This window comes from Leptonychotes weddellii, chromosome 5 (genome assembly GCF_054177405.1).
Source record: "Leptonychotes weddellii isolate Sample4059 chromosome 5, ASM5417740v2, whole genome shotgun sequence".
Classification (NCBI taxonomy): domain Eukaryota; kingdom Metazoa; phylum Chordata; class Mammalia; order Carnivora; family Phocidae; genus Leptonychotes; species Leptonychotes weddellii.
The window spans coordinates 142,103,482-142,121,900 of NC_138373.1; the positions used below are offsets into that span (position 1 = coordinate 142,103,482).

The following is an 18,419-nucleotide window of genomic DNA, read 5'->3' on the forward strand; positions in this document are numbered from 1 at the left end:
GTCTGCTTCTCCCTCTGACCCTCCTCCCTCTCATGCTCTCTGTCTCTCATTCTCTCTGTCTCAAATAAATAAATAAAATCTTAAAAAAAAAAAAAAAAAAGTAACAACAATACAAACCTCCCTCTACTTATCAAGGACTTTGATCCCCTTATTCTAAATATCTTCTTACGTGTTAAATATACCTTGCCCACAGTCGCCAGCATCAAACCCACAGGACAAGACATTGCAAGCTTGGTCACAGAACTTATCAGCAAGCCAGGAATTCGCACACCCTTGATTACAGTACGAGACACTGTTGAGCCCTCCGCCAAAGTGCCAGGGCTGTCCAACTCCAATACTGCCGGTACCTCCGCCTCCCGCAGCATAGCGACTCCCACCACTGTTACCTGCAGAGGGAGGAGGAAGACAGAATCTTGCTGTGCTTATCATCTTGGAAAAGGACAGTTCCTTCTTGCTCAGTAGTGCTATCTAGATTGATGCCAGCATTTCGGTCAGAAAAGGTTCACCCCACTGTTTACCAGAAAATTTCATGTACCTTAAGAAGAAAACAAACTAAAAAGGGAGCATCACTTGACAGAGGACTGGGCCTGGGATGACCAGGCCTTGGCACTTACCAGCTGTGCAACCCTGAAGTACAAACTTGCCCACAGGGGCATGCAGAGGTGTGTGTGGAGCAGCCTGTCAGAACTGCCAAAACATGTTCTAATATGGGGTGCCGACCTCATCACCAAATGCTAATGTTCTATTAGGGGCTGATGTCTCTGGACAGGTCTCTGGACTGCACGGATCTTGGCATGTCTGTGTTCTCTCACTGCGGCTGCTTACATTTTTCAAAAGTACATCAGACAGAACATAACTTTTGTTTCTTCTAATAGCACTTTTTCAAATCTGCTTCTGCATATGGAATATGGGAATGATAATATCTAGGTCACTAAGAAATTCAAGTGGATAATGGATAATGCTTTATAAATTTAAATGCTTTATAAACTGAAAGGCAATCAATAAATTATCAACAAATGCAGGTAAGAGATGTAAGAAAGAGAGCGGAGATGCTGAAGAGATAAGATCTTTATTTCTCTTTACTCACTGACAGCAAGCTGCTGCTGAAAGCCACCAGCCGTGAGCTCCTAGAAGAACCAGTTAGAGTGATTCTTGCTCTTGAGTTTACATAATTAAAGATATTCCTGATTTTCATATTTTAAATAATAAAAGGTATTTTCAAGTGCAGGGTCAGCCTGGGAATATGCCCTCAACAAGGGAGAATATGAAAAAACTGAGCCACATGGGGACACTAGTCATTACCTCTAGAATCTATGGATTACTCTATGTATTGTTTTCATACATGAGGAATGTTTAAGTCACTGTACTTATTCAGTGATGATTAAGAATGGAAAAAAGTTCATAAACATAAACAAATTACATGCGAGCACATCCTTACCAGAGCAGTCACCGCCATCCCAATCACAGGCTGAATTATTACAAGCTTTGTCACAGTAGCCATCTTTAATCCAGGAACCTGGGCAGCCCTCAGCACAATTTGGCACAGGCCATGTCAAGTAAACCTATGACAGAGCCAGAAAGAAAATAAAATGGACACTTTTTAATCTCAAATTAGGATTCCTTAAAAAAAAAAGAAACTGAGCCTCCAGTAAAGGTTACGATTCTCCCTGGGCTGGCTGACTGCATCCACGTGGCCTATTTTACATTGTCTGCTACAGTAGTTTAGAGTCCTGCTCTGTCGATGATTCTTACGGAGCACATTTACTCTTTTTCATTACTCAAGGAAAGCAGACAAGAACTCAACTCATGGATTAGTTTATGATCTATTTTGAAATAAAACAGCAACACGTCAGACTTAAGTACAAAAGCATGCCAAAGCAGGTAGAAAGTATACCACATATTCACTGCTTTTCTGTGACAACTGTCATTAATTCCTGGATGTATTTACCTATAATCTTGTCTCATGGCTGAGAAAAGCAGCCTCAATATCCTTATCTCTGTGCATAAGGTCCTGTGATAAATTATTAGCACAGTGTTCTAAGTTGTGAACTCGCCTGCTTTCCAAAATGAGTGACCTGGTACATTATAACTTTTTAATTAAAAAAAATACACTCCATGCCTCTGCATGCTCCATCTATGTGGAATGTCTTTCTTTATCTAGTTAACTCTTACTTGTTCTTCAAAGTTCATTTCAATTCAGATGGGAATTCTTCTCTAGCCCGGTCTGATTTCAACCTCCTGGGCCCCCACGCCTTCCCACCAAGGGCACACCTGCCGGCACAGAAATCACTATCCCTAGTTACTGATTTTGTGTGTCTCCCCTGCCAAGCCACGGCTCACCTTGGCAGCCCTACAAACACAAAGGAGGCAACTGAACAGGGGAAGGAGAGAACGAGCACACTGGGATGGCATAAACAGCAAAAGGAAAAGTAGCTTTGTACAATTTGCATTTCCAGTCGCAGGCTTCTGTAACTTAGAAGTTTATGGTGGTAATTCTCCAACTTTTCACTGAATCCTTCTAACAGGGCCACAGGAGTACTCCTAGTTTCCCCACTATGCAGACAGGAAACACACATCAAATCATTGCCCAGGACCATCCTCAACTATTGGCTCCTAGGTCTGTGCTCATAACCACTCTCCATCATGCCTCTCAAAGCCACGATGAGACTGCTGCCTTACATAAAATTTCATCCATGTCTGTAAGCAGAAAATTGAGCTCACTTTTTATCTTGGCCATTGTGCTGATGTTCTAACCATGATTTTGTATTTCATAGTGGTTTTGCTTTCTCTGCTATTGTCATAGTAGAAAATATAGAAGGTGGGTTCTGGGTGTCTGACAATGTAGGGAAGCAAATAACTACTAAGGAGCAGTTTTTGTCCTCCCAAACTGTTAATTCTCCTGAGCTCAGCACTCAAAAAATGCTTATTTGACCCAAACTGTATATATAGTAGTATGTATACTGTTTTCCTGATCTGTTTATAACTCCTAAGTGACTTCTAAGCTAGGCATCCCTTCCTCTTAGGCACTCACCTTCTGACCTTTGGAGTGACTATAAAAATCATCTGGCCAGACATCCTTTCCAAACATGACATCGTCGTTCAGATAAATAAACTTCTGGGACAGCCCTTCGATGCGATGAATGTGACTTTCAATAGCAGGTGAACTAAAGGTAGGCAAGTGGCTCAAATTTCGAAAAACATCCTTTTAAGAAAACAACAACAAAGGCAAGAGAGAAAGAGGGTGGATGAGAATTATTTCATTTTGTCTTCGGTTTTGGAAGGAAGGAAGGGAGATGAGTAGAAGAATCGAAGGGGATGGAGGTGGGGAGGGTGATGTAAAGGGGAATGAAATGAGGGATAGGTGAAGGACAGAAAAGGAAACCAAAGCCTTGTGATATATGGAAAGTCATGGACCTGGTGTGTGACTATTGTCACTCGAGGGTTATCAAGGTTCAGCCAAGATGGAATCTGCCCATTGGTGACAATGAAAATATTCCGAACCCATGGAGCATGCCTCTCAATGGATCGCAGTGAATATCTCAGTTCTTCATTATCTTCAAAACGGCTGGCAGAAACATCTTCGTCCTGCTTAGACTGAGAAGAACATTTCACACATGAAAATGTAAAATACCACTTAAGTCACACCTTTCCTCCTGGCTGTCCCCTCTGCCCAATCTTCTTTCAGGGTGCTCTGGCAGACTGAGTCCTACATTTGAACATTACAAAAAATGCACAACATTCAGCATATTTAAAACAACATAAATACCCAACATTTCTTTTGCACTTTTTAAAAAAGAAGGTTCTTGGATCTGATTCTAGGTCACTTCAGTTAATATTAACCAGTGGCAATGACTGGAAAATTAGAAAAGTTCCAATCAACTCATCTCTCTGTTAAGTCTTCTTCCTTCTTCTAATATAATGACTTATAAATAAATCCTTAACAATCTACACCTTTGATCAGGGTTTAGAAAGAATCTCTGCATCCCTTACCTGGCTAATGGCACTCAGGTCCCATAATAAATATGCAGGACTTATAGTCAGTTCTTTTCCATCAATGGTCATGTTCTTCTTTGTCTGCTTGTTCAGTTCTTGGAAATCTTTGGGGTTATTCAGTTTTAGAAGTGCTACACTAGCCTCTGAATATAACTGTAACTGTAAAATAACAAAAGGGTTACATGTAGAAAAACTGAGCCTCAGAGAAGAGACATCTCTAAATTCCCAGTTTGATCTTTAACCTTTAAATGTATATAATGTATAGTACATATTTAAGTCTATATTATGTATGTGAACCATGAGAGATGATGGACTCTGAAAAACAAACTGAGGGTTCTAGAGGGGAGAGGGGTGGGAGGATGGGTTGGCCTGGTGATGGGTATTAAGGAGGGCACGTTCTGCATGGAGCACTGGGTGTTATACGCAAACAATGAATCATGGAACACTACATCAAAAACTAATGATGTAATGTATGGTGATTAACATAATAAAAAAAATCTATATGATGTATGTTTATGGATTAATTCTAGCTCTCTATGTAGATTATCAACTAGTAAGCCTATGATCACCAAAAGGAGATGTAAACAGGCCAGACACACTTCCCAAATGAATGGAAGAACCCAGGTATGTAAAACAGAGGGAGTGGTGGAGTTGTGGTAAATGGGACATTTCAGGCCCCATCCAAAAGCCACAGTCACTACTCAGTATCGACAAGTGCAGCAAGATCTCCTAAGAGGCCAGAATCCCCAAGTGTTCTATGGAATCTCCCCATTTTCAGTGCTGGCTCAAATGTTTTCGATTGTCCTGCTTTCAAACAAAACATAACTGGTAACCAATTGTGACCTTTTTTCTAGAATATTACCAATCTCCTTATACTGGGGGAAACTCTGCAATGTAACATTGTGGGATTGGTAGAGAGCAAGCCTGCTAGCAGGGTCTCCAAACAGCTTTTGTGCCCCACACCTAAGAGGAGTGTCTTTGACAGGGCTGCTTGAACAGTTTCCATTAGGAAAAGCACCTTTTGGGACAAAGCTTTCAAAGAAATCATCAGTCTAAGATGATCACAAACATCAGCATGTTTTACAAACAGGCTTTCCCACCACACCACCACATCCGTTTCATGTTCTAACTCTGTATCATTCAATTTCCTATGAAAAGAGGCTTTCATAGCTTAAAAACGTGGGAGAGAGAACTGAAAACTACTAATCTAGGACAGTGAACCCCTTCTGCTGAATTGACTCTCCTAACAGGGCCAGTTTCTTAATTTATAAAGCAGAGCAAATGCAAATTATTATGGGCTCATTCTGAGCTCTTGTATATGCTACCTGACTATATTTACCTCATCTTTCAAAGTTTTCCTGAGTTTATCCATGCCAAAAACTAGAGATTCAAGTTAGAATTTCATTTATGTTTTCCCCCTTCTTACCACAAAGTGCTTGTGAGTGTATGGGTGCAGACATGCACAGGTGTGTACTGTCTTCCTGACTGATTACTTTCTTTCATCCTGACAGCGCCTGGCATATACTGAGCACCCACCGAACGTCAGGTCTCACTGCTGCTGTCACCCTGCCTCAGTATGTTGGGGGACAGGTGGGAGACAGGGTGGATGTTCTTCTATCTGGCTATTTACTGAGTCTCACTGCCCGCCCCAGCCTCCCCCGCTCCATCCCTCCCTCCCATGGTGGCTCCCACAGCACCTCTGAGGGCTCCCTGAAATATAAAAATCACTAAATTTTTATAAATGTAGTACTTCAATACTCTAAATTTTATTGGGCAAATACCCTTATCTTAATCTCTTCTATACAAACTGATTTTCGTCTGGAAACCTATTTTGAAATTTCACAGACATTTTCCTGACTAGAGAGATGAAAAGTAAAGAGCTTAAGGGAATATTTATATGTTGAAAAAGCTTTTCTGCCACCATAATTAACCAAGTTGTGAGTGGTGAAAAGGGTGGGGAGAAGTATCTTCTGCTAGCCACTAGGTGGCACCCTAATCCTGGACACCTTACTTCAGCAGAAGAGAGACAGGAGGTGGTAAGGAAAAGTGGGTGCAGTAAGTGCTGAAGGCTGGATTAGCTTGGGCAGGGGCTTCCATATATAGCTTCTTACATGAAATTATAAGTTTAACTAAATTTTTTTTTCTATTTTTTTACACAGACTACAGTGACCTTCATGTGTGCAAAGTACAGTTGTTAAAAACAACATAAACTGACAAAGGAGGCCATGGCCTCCATGGGGCAGTGCCAAGGCAGAGCCCCATACTCTCAGACCTGGGGAGAAAGGGCCCTGCACTCCAGCAGATCTAGGGCTGGCAGGCAGGGAGCTGGGGTCTCACGTTAGTCCCTCGTGGTAAAGAACCAGAGATCTGGTGGGCTGGAAGGAGCCTGATCAAGATGGGGTTGTGGCCTTGGCCCCCTCCTCTGAGTCCCACAGCTCTGACTGCAGGTAATCAGCGAAGAGAGCCTTGGCCCAGCAAAGGACGGGCCCCAGGTGCTGTTTTCACACAAAGTGGTCAAAGTGCATGGCCAGCTCGTTGTAATCTAGCCTGTTGCACCTGATGTGGTCACGGTGCTCCAGCAGGATGGCAAGGCAGAAAAAGAGCATAAATGGGTTCCCCTGGCCAAATTCCTGGGGCGGAGGCAGGCCCAGTGGGGCTGGAGGTGGCAGGGACTTCCCAGGTTCTTGTGGGGAGCCCAACTCTGGCACCAAGGGGGATCCTGCAGCCACATCACCAGCGGGAGAGGCCTCTTGGGTGGATGGTGGAGATGGGGAGGATGGGGAATCAGGGCGCGAAGAGGAGAGTGGGTCTGCGATGTTCAACAAGGGCTCGGAGAGGGAGTTGGAGCTGATGAGGGCGGCTGTTCAGTTTATCTAAATTCTTTAAATTATAAGTTTCTCAAAGAGAGAACAGCTTCTACACCCACCCACTGCAGGCCCACAACAGACAGGTAACATGACTGAGAAATAAAGGTCTGCTACTTTTAAGCCAGAGATTTCGGGGTATTTGTTACTATAGCATTATCTAGTATAATGGATTGATACACCTATACATGGTAGCATAAGGTTAGGGGAAAAACATGCCCACTGATACAACTGAAAAAATCATTCCAGTAATTTGACAACTCAAAAAAGAGTTTTATAAAACTTAAATCAATTCCAGAGTTGCTTTAATCTACAGAAGTGTCTATTTTAGAAATGAAACCAAAACAAAGGGTACCATACTTTAAAAGAGGAGGTGCATCAGACAGTTTCAGGGAAGCCACTAAAAGGGGCATTATTAATACAGTTATTACTACAATTTATTGTTACCTTGAATTTGCCCTGAACAGAGGTTTGAGGTGACAAAGTTCAGGTAGGACAATATGCTGTTCCCATCCCACCAGCACTGTCCTTCCTGCTGGAGCAAACACCCTGGTCAGCCTTCAAGGAATCTGTGCAGCCTCTTTCTCTTTGGAAACTTCCCCCATGTCTCTGATCCACACAGACCTGTCCTGCCTCTAAATGCCAACTTGGAGGTCTGTACTACTCTCCTTGATAGCTTATACTATCTTATTTTGCTACTTGAATACTTCATATGCACACATACTGCCTCCAAAACATAATTCTAGGTAGCTTGAGGACAAGCCCGTGTCTTCTCTTTTGCACACCCACTTAGCAACCAATAGTATTGAATTAAACTAAATGTGAGAACGTACCTGAGAGCTTTGGGAAGATTTTTCCACGTGCACTAACATATATTAAAGAAGTAAACAACAAAAATCAAAAACCGTATGAAAACCCCACTATCAATGAAAATACAGAATGATTTAGAATGAGCTTAAAATAAAGACCAATGGATAATGTGATTTCCCAAAAGGTGAATTCTGTGTCCATCACACACAATTCTACAGATAAATTAAAGGGTTATTAAGCAGATCAAACTAGAAAGCTTTCAATAGAAGACTGTTTGATTTGTAAGACTATACTCCACAGAAAAGTTTTTATGAATTCAAATCTATCATTTTGCAAATGAAAATATTTTCAACCCCCACTTCCTTTCCTGGGGGTGAGGGGATTCTAGTTTTGCTCTAAACAGAATGATAAATGCAAAGTTGTAGTATATATATGACCATGATACCAAAAACCAAAATGACTTCCTTGGAATAATCACACTGCTCAAACATTGCCTTTATATTCCAGGACATGGTACATGGCGGTGTGTTCAGTCACAGCCTTTCTTCTTGCTCATGCCTTCCATAAGCATTTCTTGAGTGGCCCCCTAAGTACCAAGCCTGCGGTAATCACTAGGGGTACACAGGTGAACAGGCAGTATCTGTCCTGGGTTGCTCATACCCGGGCAGGGTCTCCAGGGCAGACCTAAGCACTGGCTGGCTCGGAGGCCACAGGCCTAGGCCAAGGCCTCCTGGAGGACCCTGGGAGGGCAAAAAAGTCCAGCCCGTTGAGGTCCTGAAGTCCAGTGTCTAATAACCCTTTCCTCCCACATGCCACAAAGCACTTCTTTTTTTTTTTTTTTTAAAGACTGATTTCTTTTTTTTTTTTTAAGATTTTATTTATTTATAAATTTGACAGAGAGAGACACAGTGAGAGAGGGAACACAAGCAGGGGGAGTGGGGGAGGGAGAAGCAGGCTTCCCGCCGAGCAGGGAGCCCGATGCGGGGCTCGATCCCAGGACCCTGGGATCATGACCTGAGCCGAAGGCAGACGCCCAACGACTGAGCCACCCAGGCGCCCCACCACAAAGCATTTCTAACAACACACCCCAAACTGAGCTCTGAGTTTCCTTCCCAAAAAACTTGCTTCTCCTACTGAGGCTCCAAATGTGGTTTAAGCCATCACTTCCCCTTTCATTTTTCCTTCCCTCTCCCCAACAGCTAATAAGTCAGAGGGTCATGCTGAGTATTTCTCATGGATGTTTCTGGAACCATTCTCATTACTGGCACCGCTGCCAAGACAGTTGTGGAACCTGAACATCTTGCTGGGCTATGGCTGCAGTGGCTGAACTGGTTTTCTGCCCAGCCTCATCTTTTAATCTCTACCACCATACCTTCAGCTACTGTGTTCCTTAGAAACAGATCAAGTGCTCCTCCTAAGGATGCCTCCTGCCTCCAGGATAAAGTCCAGGCTCCTTACCAGAACTTTCTCAATCTGGCCTCAATCTCTTTTCCCAGTCTCAGCACCAGCAAAATCCCTGCCTGGTTGCTGTCTTCCAGGAACAGCTGCCTTGGTTTTCTGGGAACCATTGACTTGCAAGCCTCCAGCCCTTTGCTCAGGCTGGTCCCTCTTGTTGGAATGGTCTTTCCCACTTCTTCCTCTGCTGGGAGAATGGCTGCTGTGTTCCGGGCCCAGCTAAAATGCCTTCTGTTCTGCAAAGCCTTCCTTGTACCAGTACACCTAAAGCCCAGGTGTTCTTACAACACTTTGTATAAACACTTACTTGGAAGTGATCATGCCCCACAATTATTTAAATGCTTTATTCACTCAGTGATCCTTAGCACAGTCCCTGGCACACAACAGACATTTATTAAAAGCTCACACTCTAAATGGACTGGGAATCCAGTGACAGGAAACTTCATTCTCAAGGTATTCATAATAAAACCAGGAAGAGGAACCTACAGAAAGTCACTTGAAGAATTAGCTTCAAATGCTGATACACTTCCCTTCTCTTCCCCTTTCTCATTTTCTCTCTAACCTCCAAAAACCAGTTCTAATCCCTGAAGTTGATTGAAGGTGTTGGCATCATGAAAATGACGTGCAATGAAAGTTATGGATAATTAGCTTGACCCTCTGAGGAGGTGCTAGCCTCCCCAAAAACAAGCCTGGGAATCCAAATAAATCTCCAGCCGGGTGAATAACGGTAGAAGGGAGTATCATTGTGCACAGAGCCTGTGGGTACTACTTGACCAAATCAAGTTATTATCCCACCCTACCTCTACCTGCATACACCACACTCTATACCACCCAAAAATAGTTTGCTGAAGGGTCAATCACTACTTGGATTGGCATCCTTTGGCAGCACACACCCATCCACCAACAGACACACCAAAAGCAATCAGCACCGGTGAGCAACTGCAGCAGGCAAAGAGCAGTGAAACCTGACTGGAGAATGGAGATGTGTCACGAACCTTCTTTCCTTTAAAAACATATTATAGTTGGAATCATATAAATAGATTCAAGAATGTCATTCTTGGGACGCCTGGGTGGCTCAGTCGCTTAAGCGGCTGCCTTCGGCTCGGGTCATGATCCCCGGGTCCTGGGATCGAGTCCCGCATTAAGCTCCCTGCTCAGCGGGGAGTCTGCTTCTCCTTCTCCCTCTGCTGCTCCCCCTGCTTGTGTGTGTGCTCTCTCTCTGACAAATAAATAAATAAAAATCTTTAAAAAAAATTTTTTTGCATAAGGAATTTCAGGTAACAAAGTACAGACACACATGTCCATAATTCTAGAACCAACAGCTTGGAAGCCAAGAAGCTAAATAAACATTGGCTGTGGAGAAAATGGAACCCTTGTACAATACTGGTGGGGATATAAATTGGTCCAACCACTATAGAAAATAATATAGAGGCTCCTCAAAAAATTACACATAAATCTATCATACAATCCAGCAACTCCACTTCTGGGTATATACCAAAAGGAAATGAAAACAGGATTTCAAAGCAATATCTGCACTCCCATGTTTACTACAGCATTATTCCCAATAGCCAAGATATGGTAACAACCTAAATGCCCATCAACAGATAAACAGATAAAAAAGATGTAGTATATATATACAATGGAATATTATTCAGCCATGAGAAAGGACATCCTATCATTTGCTACAACATAGATGGATCTTAGGCTTAGCACATCACACTAAGTGAGAAAAGTCAGACACAGAAAGACAAATACTGTATATCACAAGTGGAATCCAAAAAGGTCAAAATCATAAAAAACATAAAGTAAAATGGTATTTACCATGGGGATAGGGTTTGGGGAATAAGACTGATGTTTTAAAAACACAAACTTTGCAAGGAGTACTAAGTAAGCCAGAGGGATCTAATGCACCGTATAATGAATATAGATAATACTGTACTATAATTTTGTAATGTGATAAATACTGCTACAAAGGCAATCATATTACAATACATAAATGTATTTAAAGTAGCATGTTGTACACCTTAAATTTACAGTGTTATATGTCAAATTTTTTCAATTCCTCTTCCTTAGAGGAAGGAGGAATACAGTATCTATTTTTAAATAACTGAAGATAAGAAATAATTCAACCCCAATCTAGCTGTAAACTACTAGATTTCCAAGTACCATAAAAAAAACTTAAGGAAAATATGAAAAAAATGTCATTCATATTACCATCACACTTACAATGGTCACAGAGTGTATCTTAAAACAGTGAAATATTTATGGAAAGAAACAAGTTAAAGGGAATGTTGGGGGTGGGGTAGGGTATTAAAAAACATGGTCAAGAGAGCAACTAAATAAGAACTCCACAAACACTGCTCTTCCCCATCACTGCCTACCCATCTCCATCCTCTCACCTCCAAATTGTTAAATGACACGAATAGAAGGAAGTAAGAGTCAGGAACCTGAACACTGTGGCAGAATTTAAAGAACATTTCCTTGTAAAATCAAGAAAACCAGACCCTAAAAAATTCTGAGCCCAGAACTTTATGCCTTCTGTTCTAAGAGAAAAGTATTCACGTTTTACAACCTGGAATGTTTGACAGAACCACAGGTATCTTGACATAAGCTCAAAAGGAAAGAACACCCATACAATAGGGCAAGTGGGTCTGAAAACAATAAATGTTAAGGAAAAGGCATGTCTCAGGGCAGCCTCCAAAGTCAACTCTAACAAATGGCATCAAAGTGTGAAGAGTTAATAGGTATAAATCCCCAAATACATTAGTGGCTCAATTAGCTATTTATGAATAAAGGTTTCACATTATCAACCATTGCAAATATCTGAAGCATACTCCCTTTATGAGTGACGGCTCTTAATAAATAGGCAGGTTGCAGTCCAAGTGTTTACTTATGTATGACTTCCCCCACTCCCTCCTGTGCTTCCGTTTCCTTCCACTGTAAGTTCCATTCAGGGCTTTTGTCTGTTTTTGTCCACTGCTATATTCTCAGCAGGTATAACAGCACCGGACACACAGTAGGAGCTCATTTGTTAAACAAATGAATCATGTTTCTGGGAAACCAGCAAACCAAATAAGACTCTTAAATTTTTGCCCAAATAAAAAGTAAAGAGTAAGGGGCGCCTGGGTGGCTCAGTCGTTAAGCGCCTGCCTTCGGCTCTGGTCAGGATCCCAGGGTCCTGGGATCAAGCCCCACATCCCTGCATCAGGCTCCCTGCTCATAGGGAAGCCTGCTTCTCCTACTCTCACTCCCCCTGCTTGTGTTCCCTCTCTCGCTGTGTCTCTCTGTCAAATAAATAAATAAAATCTTTAAAAAAAAAAAAAAGTAAAGAGTAAGAATCTTCTGTAAAGAAAGAGCCATCTTCATGACAATACTGTGGCAGAACAGAGACCCTCTTGCTTATGACTGTCAGCTCTACTATAATGAAATGGATCACAGGAGAAGAGTCAAGCATTAAATGAAAATGTGCTATACTCATTGCTCTGTTTCCTATGCTCTTACCAGTTTTATTTTAGAAGAAAGATTTTCTGGCAATTTTGTTTTTAGTTGATTTGTTTCCTTGAATGTCAGTGGAAATCCACTCAGGAAAGCCAGATCTTGCATTAGCACTAACCCAGGGACTTCTTTATCTGTGGTCTAAAATAAGAGAGGGAAAAACACAACTCACTTTCCACATCATAAGGCTGGTGAAAACTTACAGCTTCAAAATCAGAATGTTAAGATTACTTAAATCAGCATTCACTAATACCTGTAAGCTAGGCTTAGTGAAAAAGTATACATTAAAAAGCCTCTCAACCGGTGATGGGTATTAAAGAGGGCGCGTTCTGCATGGAGCACTGGGTGTTACAAAAAAACAATGAATCATGGATCACCACATCAAAAACTAATGATGTATGGTGACTAACATAACATAATAAAATAAAATTAAAAAAAAAAAAGCCTCTCAAGGTAAAACAGCTTTTTATTCTAGTCTACTGCATAGACATAATTAATTTAAAATAACATACCAAATAGCCCCTCCAAACTGTCTGTTTGCTGTTTCCTTTAAACATTCCACTCTGGGCATCTTCAACTACAATAAAAAAGCATGTTTTTAATGAATATTTACCTATGATATCTGCCAAAACACTACAAAGCATTTTGAGAGCTGTTATAGCAGTATAATACATGGTCTCAAAAACAGGTAGTTGGGGGAGACAAATTTAACCCATCCAACAAAAGGGGAATGATGTAATTCCAGTGTACAATTACATGTTAAATTTTGCAGTACTGAAGGAGAGATTCATACAGGCAGCAGAAACATGAAAATGACAGACTGACAGAATCACAGATGTTGGAGCAAACATCAACATATTAAAAAAAAAAAAAACTGGCTAGAGTAAAACATTTGGGAGTGGTAGGTACAAGAAGGGTAACCAGAAGGGAGCCCGTGACAGGCCAATGGCATCTAGATTAACAGCAGGGAGCCACTGTAGATCCTAGGGTTCCCCAAGGGTCACAGTGAATTCCTAAAATTCATCAGGTAAGGCTGAATAGAGCAGATTAAGTTAGAGATGGAGAGGGGGGATGACACAGCCCAACTGGGAGACTCCGAGTTCTAAAGTGAGGGGGACAAATGAAATCAGCAACTTGATCCTGACATTTGGGGATCCCAGGATCTTGGAAAACAGGAGAGAGGTCAGAAGACTGTAATCTGCAAAATGGGCATAGAAAGCAAGGTCCAGCTTGGCCAAGATAGCTGTTGGTTCTGGGCAAGAGTCTCAGATGACCATAAAAACAGAATTGGTGAGCAATGAAAAAATGAAAGCCTTTGCGGTATATTGTTAATCTTTAAAGGAAGCACTGAGCACTAAGAGTAGGAGTTCATTATGAATAAATTTATCAGATATGCACCTCTCTCTCTCTCTCTCCCCATTGACATGGGAGGTTCTACACTGGTAGATCAGAGAATTCTAATAGATGTGGTGTAGCTATTTGTACATAATCTTAGCAAAGGTAACTAATGACATCTCATGTCATCTTTATGGATATAACAGAGACTTAGCCTAGATCTCAAGTTTGGTGGAGTATAACCAATTCTGACTAAAGAATGAAATTATAAAGCTACCATCAACCTAAAGAGAGGTTTTAGAGGTTTGCTGTAGTTTCGGTCTTGTTCAATAACCCATCAAGGTTTTGGAAGACACAGAAGGCATGCTTGCAGAACGTGTGGATTTACACGAAGTAGACAGAGAAGTGATTACCCTGAATAAAACATACTAGGGGTTCCCCAAAGTTCTTACTATTTGGAGCAACAAGTCAAACCTAGCAAAATGAAATCTACAAATCAAGACCTTTAACTTGGCACCAAAAACCAACTATGCAAGCATAGTATTTGAGTATTAGCATGTATTTTTTTTTTTTAGTAGGTCTCCTTGCCCATCATGGGGCTTGAACTCACGACTTCAGATCAAGACTTGAATGCTCTACCAACTGAGCCAACCAGACATCCGTATATTAAGTTTCTTTCAAAAGACTTAGGAGTTTTAGTCCAGGGCGCACAAGCAGGGGGAGCAGCCAAGGGGGAGAGAGAAGCAGACTCTCTGCTGAGCAGGGAGCCCAGCGTGGGGCTCAATCCCAACGTGGGGATCATGACCTGAGCCAAAGGCAGACGCTTAACCGACTGAGCCACCCAGGTGCCCCTGCTCATCGCATTCTGAGTTAAAGCCAAAGTCCCTGTCATGGCTGCCAGGGCCAACCCCATCCGTTACCCCATTACTTCTCTAGGCTCATCTCTTGCCCCTCTCCCTTGTTCACTCTATTCCAGCCACACTGGCCTCCCTGCTCTTCTTCAAATATGCCAGACACACTCCTGCCTCAGGGTCTTTGCACTGGCTAGTCCACTTAACTGAATCACTCCTTGCCCATATATTCATGTTGTTGGCCCTCTCACCTTGAAATTTTCACTCAGAAGTCACCTTCTTGGTGAGTCTGCCTTTATCACCCAATTTCCCCTGCTCAATTTTTCTCTACACCACTTGTCTTCTACAAACTATATAATTTACGTGTATGCTGTATTTATTGTCTGTCTCCCTCTGCCAAGATGTAAACTCTATGAGGGCAAAGATTTTTGTCCATCTCTTCACTGCTGCACCTTCAGCACTGAGAACAGTACCTGGCACATAGTATACACTCAACAAATAATGAATAGTCCCATTCTCTTTGCAAATGAACCACCTGAAAAAAATATTCTACTCTAGCTGACACACTTTAAAAGTAACAGAAACCATGGGGTGCCTGGGTGGTGCAGTCGGTTGAGCATCTGACTCTTGGTTTCGGTTCAGGTTGTGATCTCAGGGTCATGACATGGAGCCCCGCATCAGGCTCCTTGCTCGGTGAGGAATCTGCTTGAGACTCTCTCTCTCTCCCCCTCTGCCCCTCCCCCGTGCTCACTCTCTCTCTCTAAAATAAATCTTTAAAAGTAAAAAATAAATAAAAGCAACAGAAACCAAAGCTCATTCTGAGAAGAACAATCTAGGACACAGACAAGCCCCTAAGAGACAGCTAAAAGAACAGGAATGAAAAGAAATGTCACATCACATGGGAAAGAGATTATATTACATTAGTTCTGGAAGATCCCAGTGGGTACAAATTTAACCAGTGTGAGAAAGCTGTAAGGAAGCACTTCATAATTCCTTGTAAAGGTCAATGTAGTCCAGAGATAAAATGAATTATCACAGGAGAACATTCATTTCCTATAGATCAAAGGGGATAAGCTTGACTGGAAAAACCACCTTGCTGAGAAATCCAGGCCCAGGCTGCAGGGCTGGACTGTGCGACTGCTGAAGTCCCGTCTACTCAAGAGAACCTAGATGACAAGTGCAGTGGCGGAGCACTGGAGGGGGAGAAACGACACATCTCACAAGGAGAAAAAAGTCAACAGCTCTTGATGATGAACTTGAAAGAAGTTAAATGAGATAAATGGAACATAAAATGTGGATACAAGGGCACCTGGGTGGCTCAGTTGGTTGGACGACTGCCTTCAGCTCAGGTCATGATCCTGGAGTCCCGGGATCGAGTCCCGCATCGGGCTCCCTGCTCAGCGAGGAGCCTGCTTCTCCCTCTGACCCTCCCCCATCTCATGTACTCTCTCTTTCTCACTCTCTCAAATAAATAAATAAATCTTTAAAAAAAAAAAAATGTGGATACAAATTTTTTATCTAGATCAGGGGTTGGCATTCTATGGCCAAAATTTAGCCACTGCCTGTTTTAGTATGGCCCCAAGCTAAGAACAATTTTGAACAATTTTAAAATGGCTAAATATTAAATACTTATATAAAATACCTACATAATATCCTCCATGTTGCCTATTGGCCCACAAAACCTAAAATATTTATTATCTGGTCCTTTAAGAAAGAATTTGGCAATCCCTGATCTAGATAATTGAGGAGAATAAAGAGTGAGTCTGCCCCACTAGAAATGTAAGCTCTGTGAAGGCAGGGATGTGTCTTTGTTCTCTGCTGTTTCCCTGTTACCTGGAACAACATCCAACACAGAGCAGTGGCTCCACAAATCTTTACTGAACAAATGAATAAGTAATGCAAATAGAAACCCAAGTGGGAATTCAAAAACAGTGTTTAGAAGACTATAGTTTAATACAAATTTTATTCATATCAAAACTTACAACTTCTTAAGTCTTTACTATGTTATAAAATTAGCAGAGGAAAAATTCAAGATTCTCTCCATAGATGTTATAACCGAGGTATAATTCTTAATGTCATTCCTTTTTCTCTCCGGGGAAAACATCATCAGAGTACCTTAAAACTAATTTAAAAAACAAAGCTACTTGGCCAAGGAATCATCGACAGGGTGAAAAGGCAACTTACAGAATGGGACAAAATACTTGCAAACCACCCATCTGATAAAGGATAGTTTTTTCTTTTTTTTTGTTATTATGTTCAGTTAGCCACTGTATACTACATACTTAGTCAAAAAAAAAAAAAAAAGAAAAATAGATTCTACAAAACAAAAAAGATGGCATTCTATGTAATAATTACCATCCAATAAAAGAATATAATGGGAAAGGACACCTCACAAGAACACAATTTTACAATAATCCTTAAGAGGACAGGCATCAAATGAAAGAGGTGTAATGCTTGGTACTGACACACCATGAGGTAACAGACCATTACCGTAAGTGCTCAACGCTCACATACAAGTCTGCAAATTGTAGAGGAAGAATACATCTTTCCACAAAACCAGATGCTCAGTATACAAACTACACATTGTAAAGACCAAAGATCTCAATATAATGTCTGTATTTATTTCAAATAAATAATATTCACTTTAAAAAAATACACTTTATTGAGTTTAAAAAAAAAAGCTAGATTTAGCGAAACAAGAAATCAAGATAATTTGTTATAATCTGTCAAAGATTATATTTTCCTGTATAAAGTATAACTTAAATACAAAAATGTTATTTATACAAAATAATTCAGAAACAAATCTATAGTGTAAAGGCAGCGATATCTATACTTAGGTTACAATTTTCTTTCAAATTACAAATAACTTATTAAGTGCCAAGAAAACAGCACGATGTTAGACACTGTGAAGGACACAAACTGGTGAGTGATAAGGTCTCTGCTAGATCAAGAAATTTGATGAAGACACCATAAACTACTACGTAATCAAAAACTAAGTTCTGGTGTGCCTGGCTGGTGTAGTCAGTTAAGCATCCGACTCTTGGTTTTGGCTCAGGTCATGATCTCAGGCTCATGAGATCAAGCCCCACATTGGGCTCTGCACTCAGCATGAAGTCTGCTTGGATTCCCTCTCTCTCTGCCCGCCCCCTCTAAAAAATAAATAAATCTTTAAAAACAAAACAAAAAAACCCCAAAAAACTAAGTTGTGAGTGAGGTTACAAGTACTACAGGGATACAGAAAAGTAAAAAGAATTAGAATCACTGTGAATGTACTGTCCAGGATCTTCATGGAGACAGAGGTGGGGCTGAAAAGAACGGGAGGCAGGCTGGGAGAGGAAGAGGACCAGGACAGCAGCACCACATGTGTGAAGAAACTGGCAGCCTCGAGGAGGGCAGGAGGGCAGGGGAAACAAAGGGCAGAATCAGGGCTGGGTCCTGAACACCAGGAAGGGGAATTTGTAACAAAGATGTATATAACAAATACATACTACTGTATTATTGTCTTCAAAAAGGAAGCAAGCAAATAAAATCAGAACTTTCTGATTTATTCAGATTGTGTGCCAGACAGATTGGAGAGGAACTTTACAGGTAGAGGAGCTAGGCAGCTATCACCGGA

General features: G+C 41.4%; 1 protein-coding gene across 7 annotated transcripts in view; it reads right to left on the reverse strand.

Moving 5' to 3' along the window:
- GNPTAB (N-acetylglucosamine-1-phosphate transferase subunits alpha and beta) overlaps positions 1–18,419 on the reverse strand; it is a 72,568-nt gene that overhangs the window by 18,301 nt on the left and 35,848 nt on the right. For all 7 annotated transcript variants that reach the window (XM_081822283.1, XM_081822282.1, XM_081822281.1 and 4 more), the window contains 7 exons: positions 13,130–13,194; positions 12,624–12,758; positions 3,991–4,152; positions 3,415–3,594; positions 3,032–3,202; positions 1,439–1,562; positions 183–386 (listed from right to left, as the gene is read on the reverse strand). In XM_081822283.1, the coding sequence (XP_081678409.1) occupies positions 183–386; positions 1,439–1,562; positions 3,032–3,202; positions 3,415–3,594; positions 3,991–4,152; positions 12,624–12,758; positions 13,130–13,194 (1,041 nt within the window). The remainder of the gene's footprint in view (positions 1–182; positions 387–1,438; positions 1,563–3,031; positions 3,203–3,414; positions 3,595–3,990; positions 4,153–12,623; positions 12,759–13,129; positions 13,195–18,419) is intronic.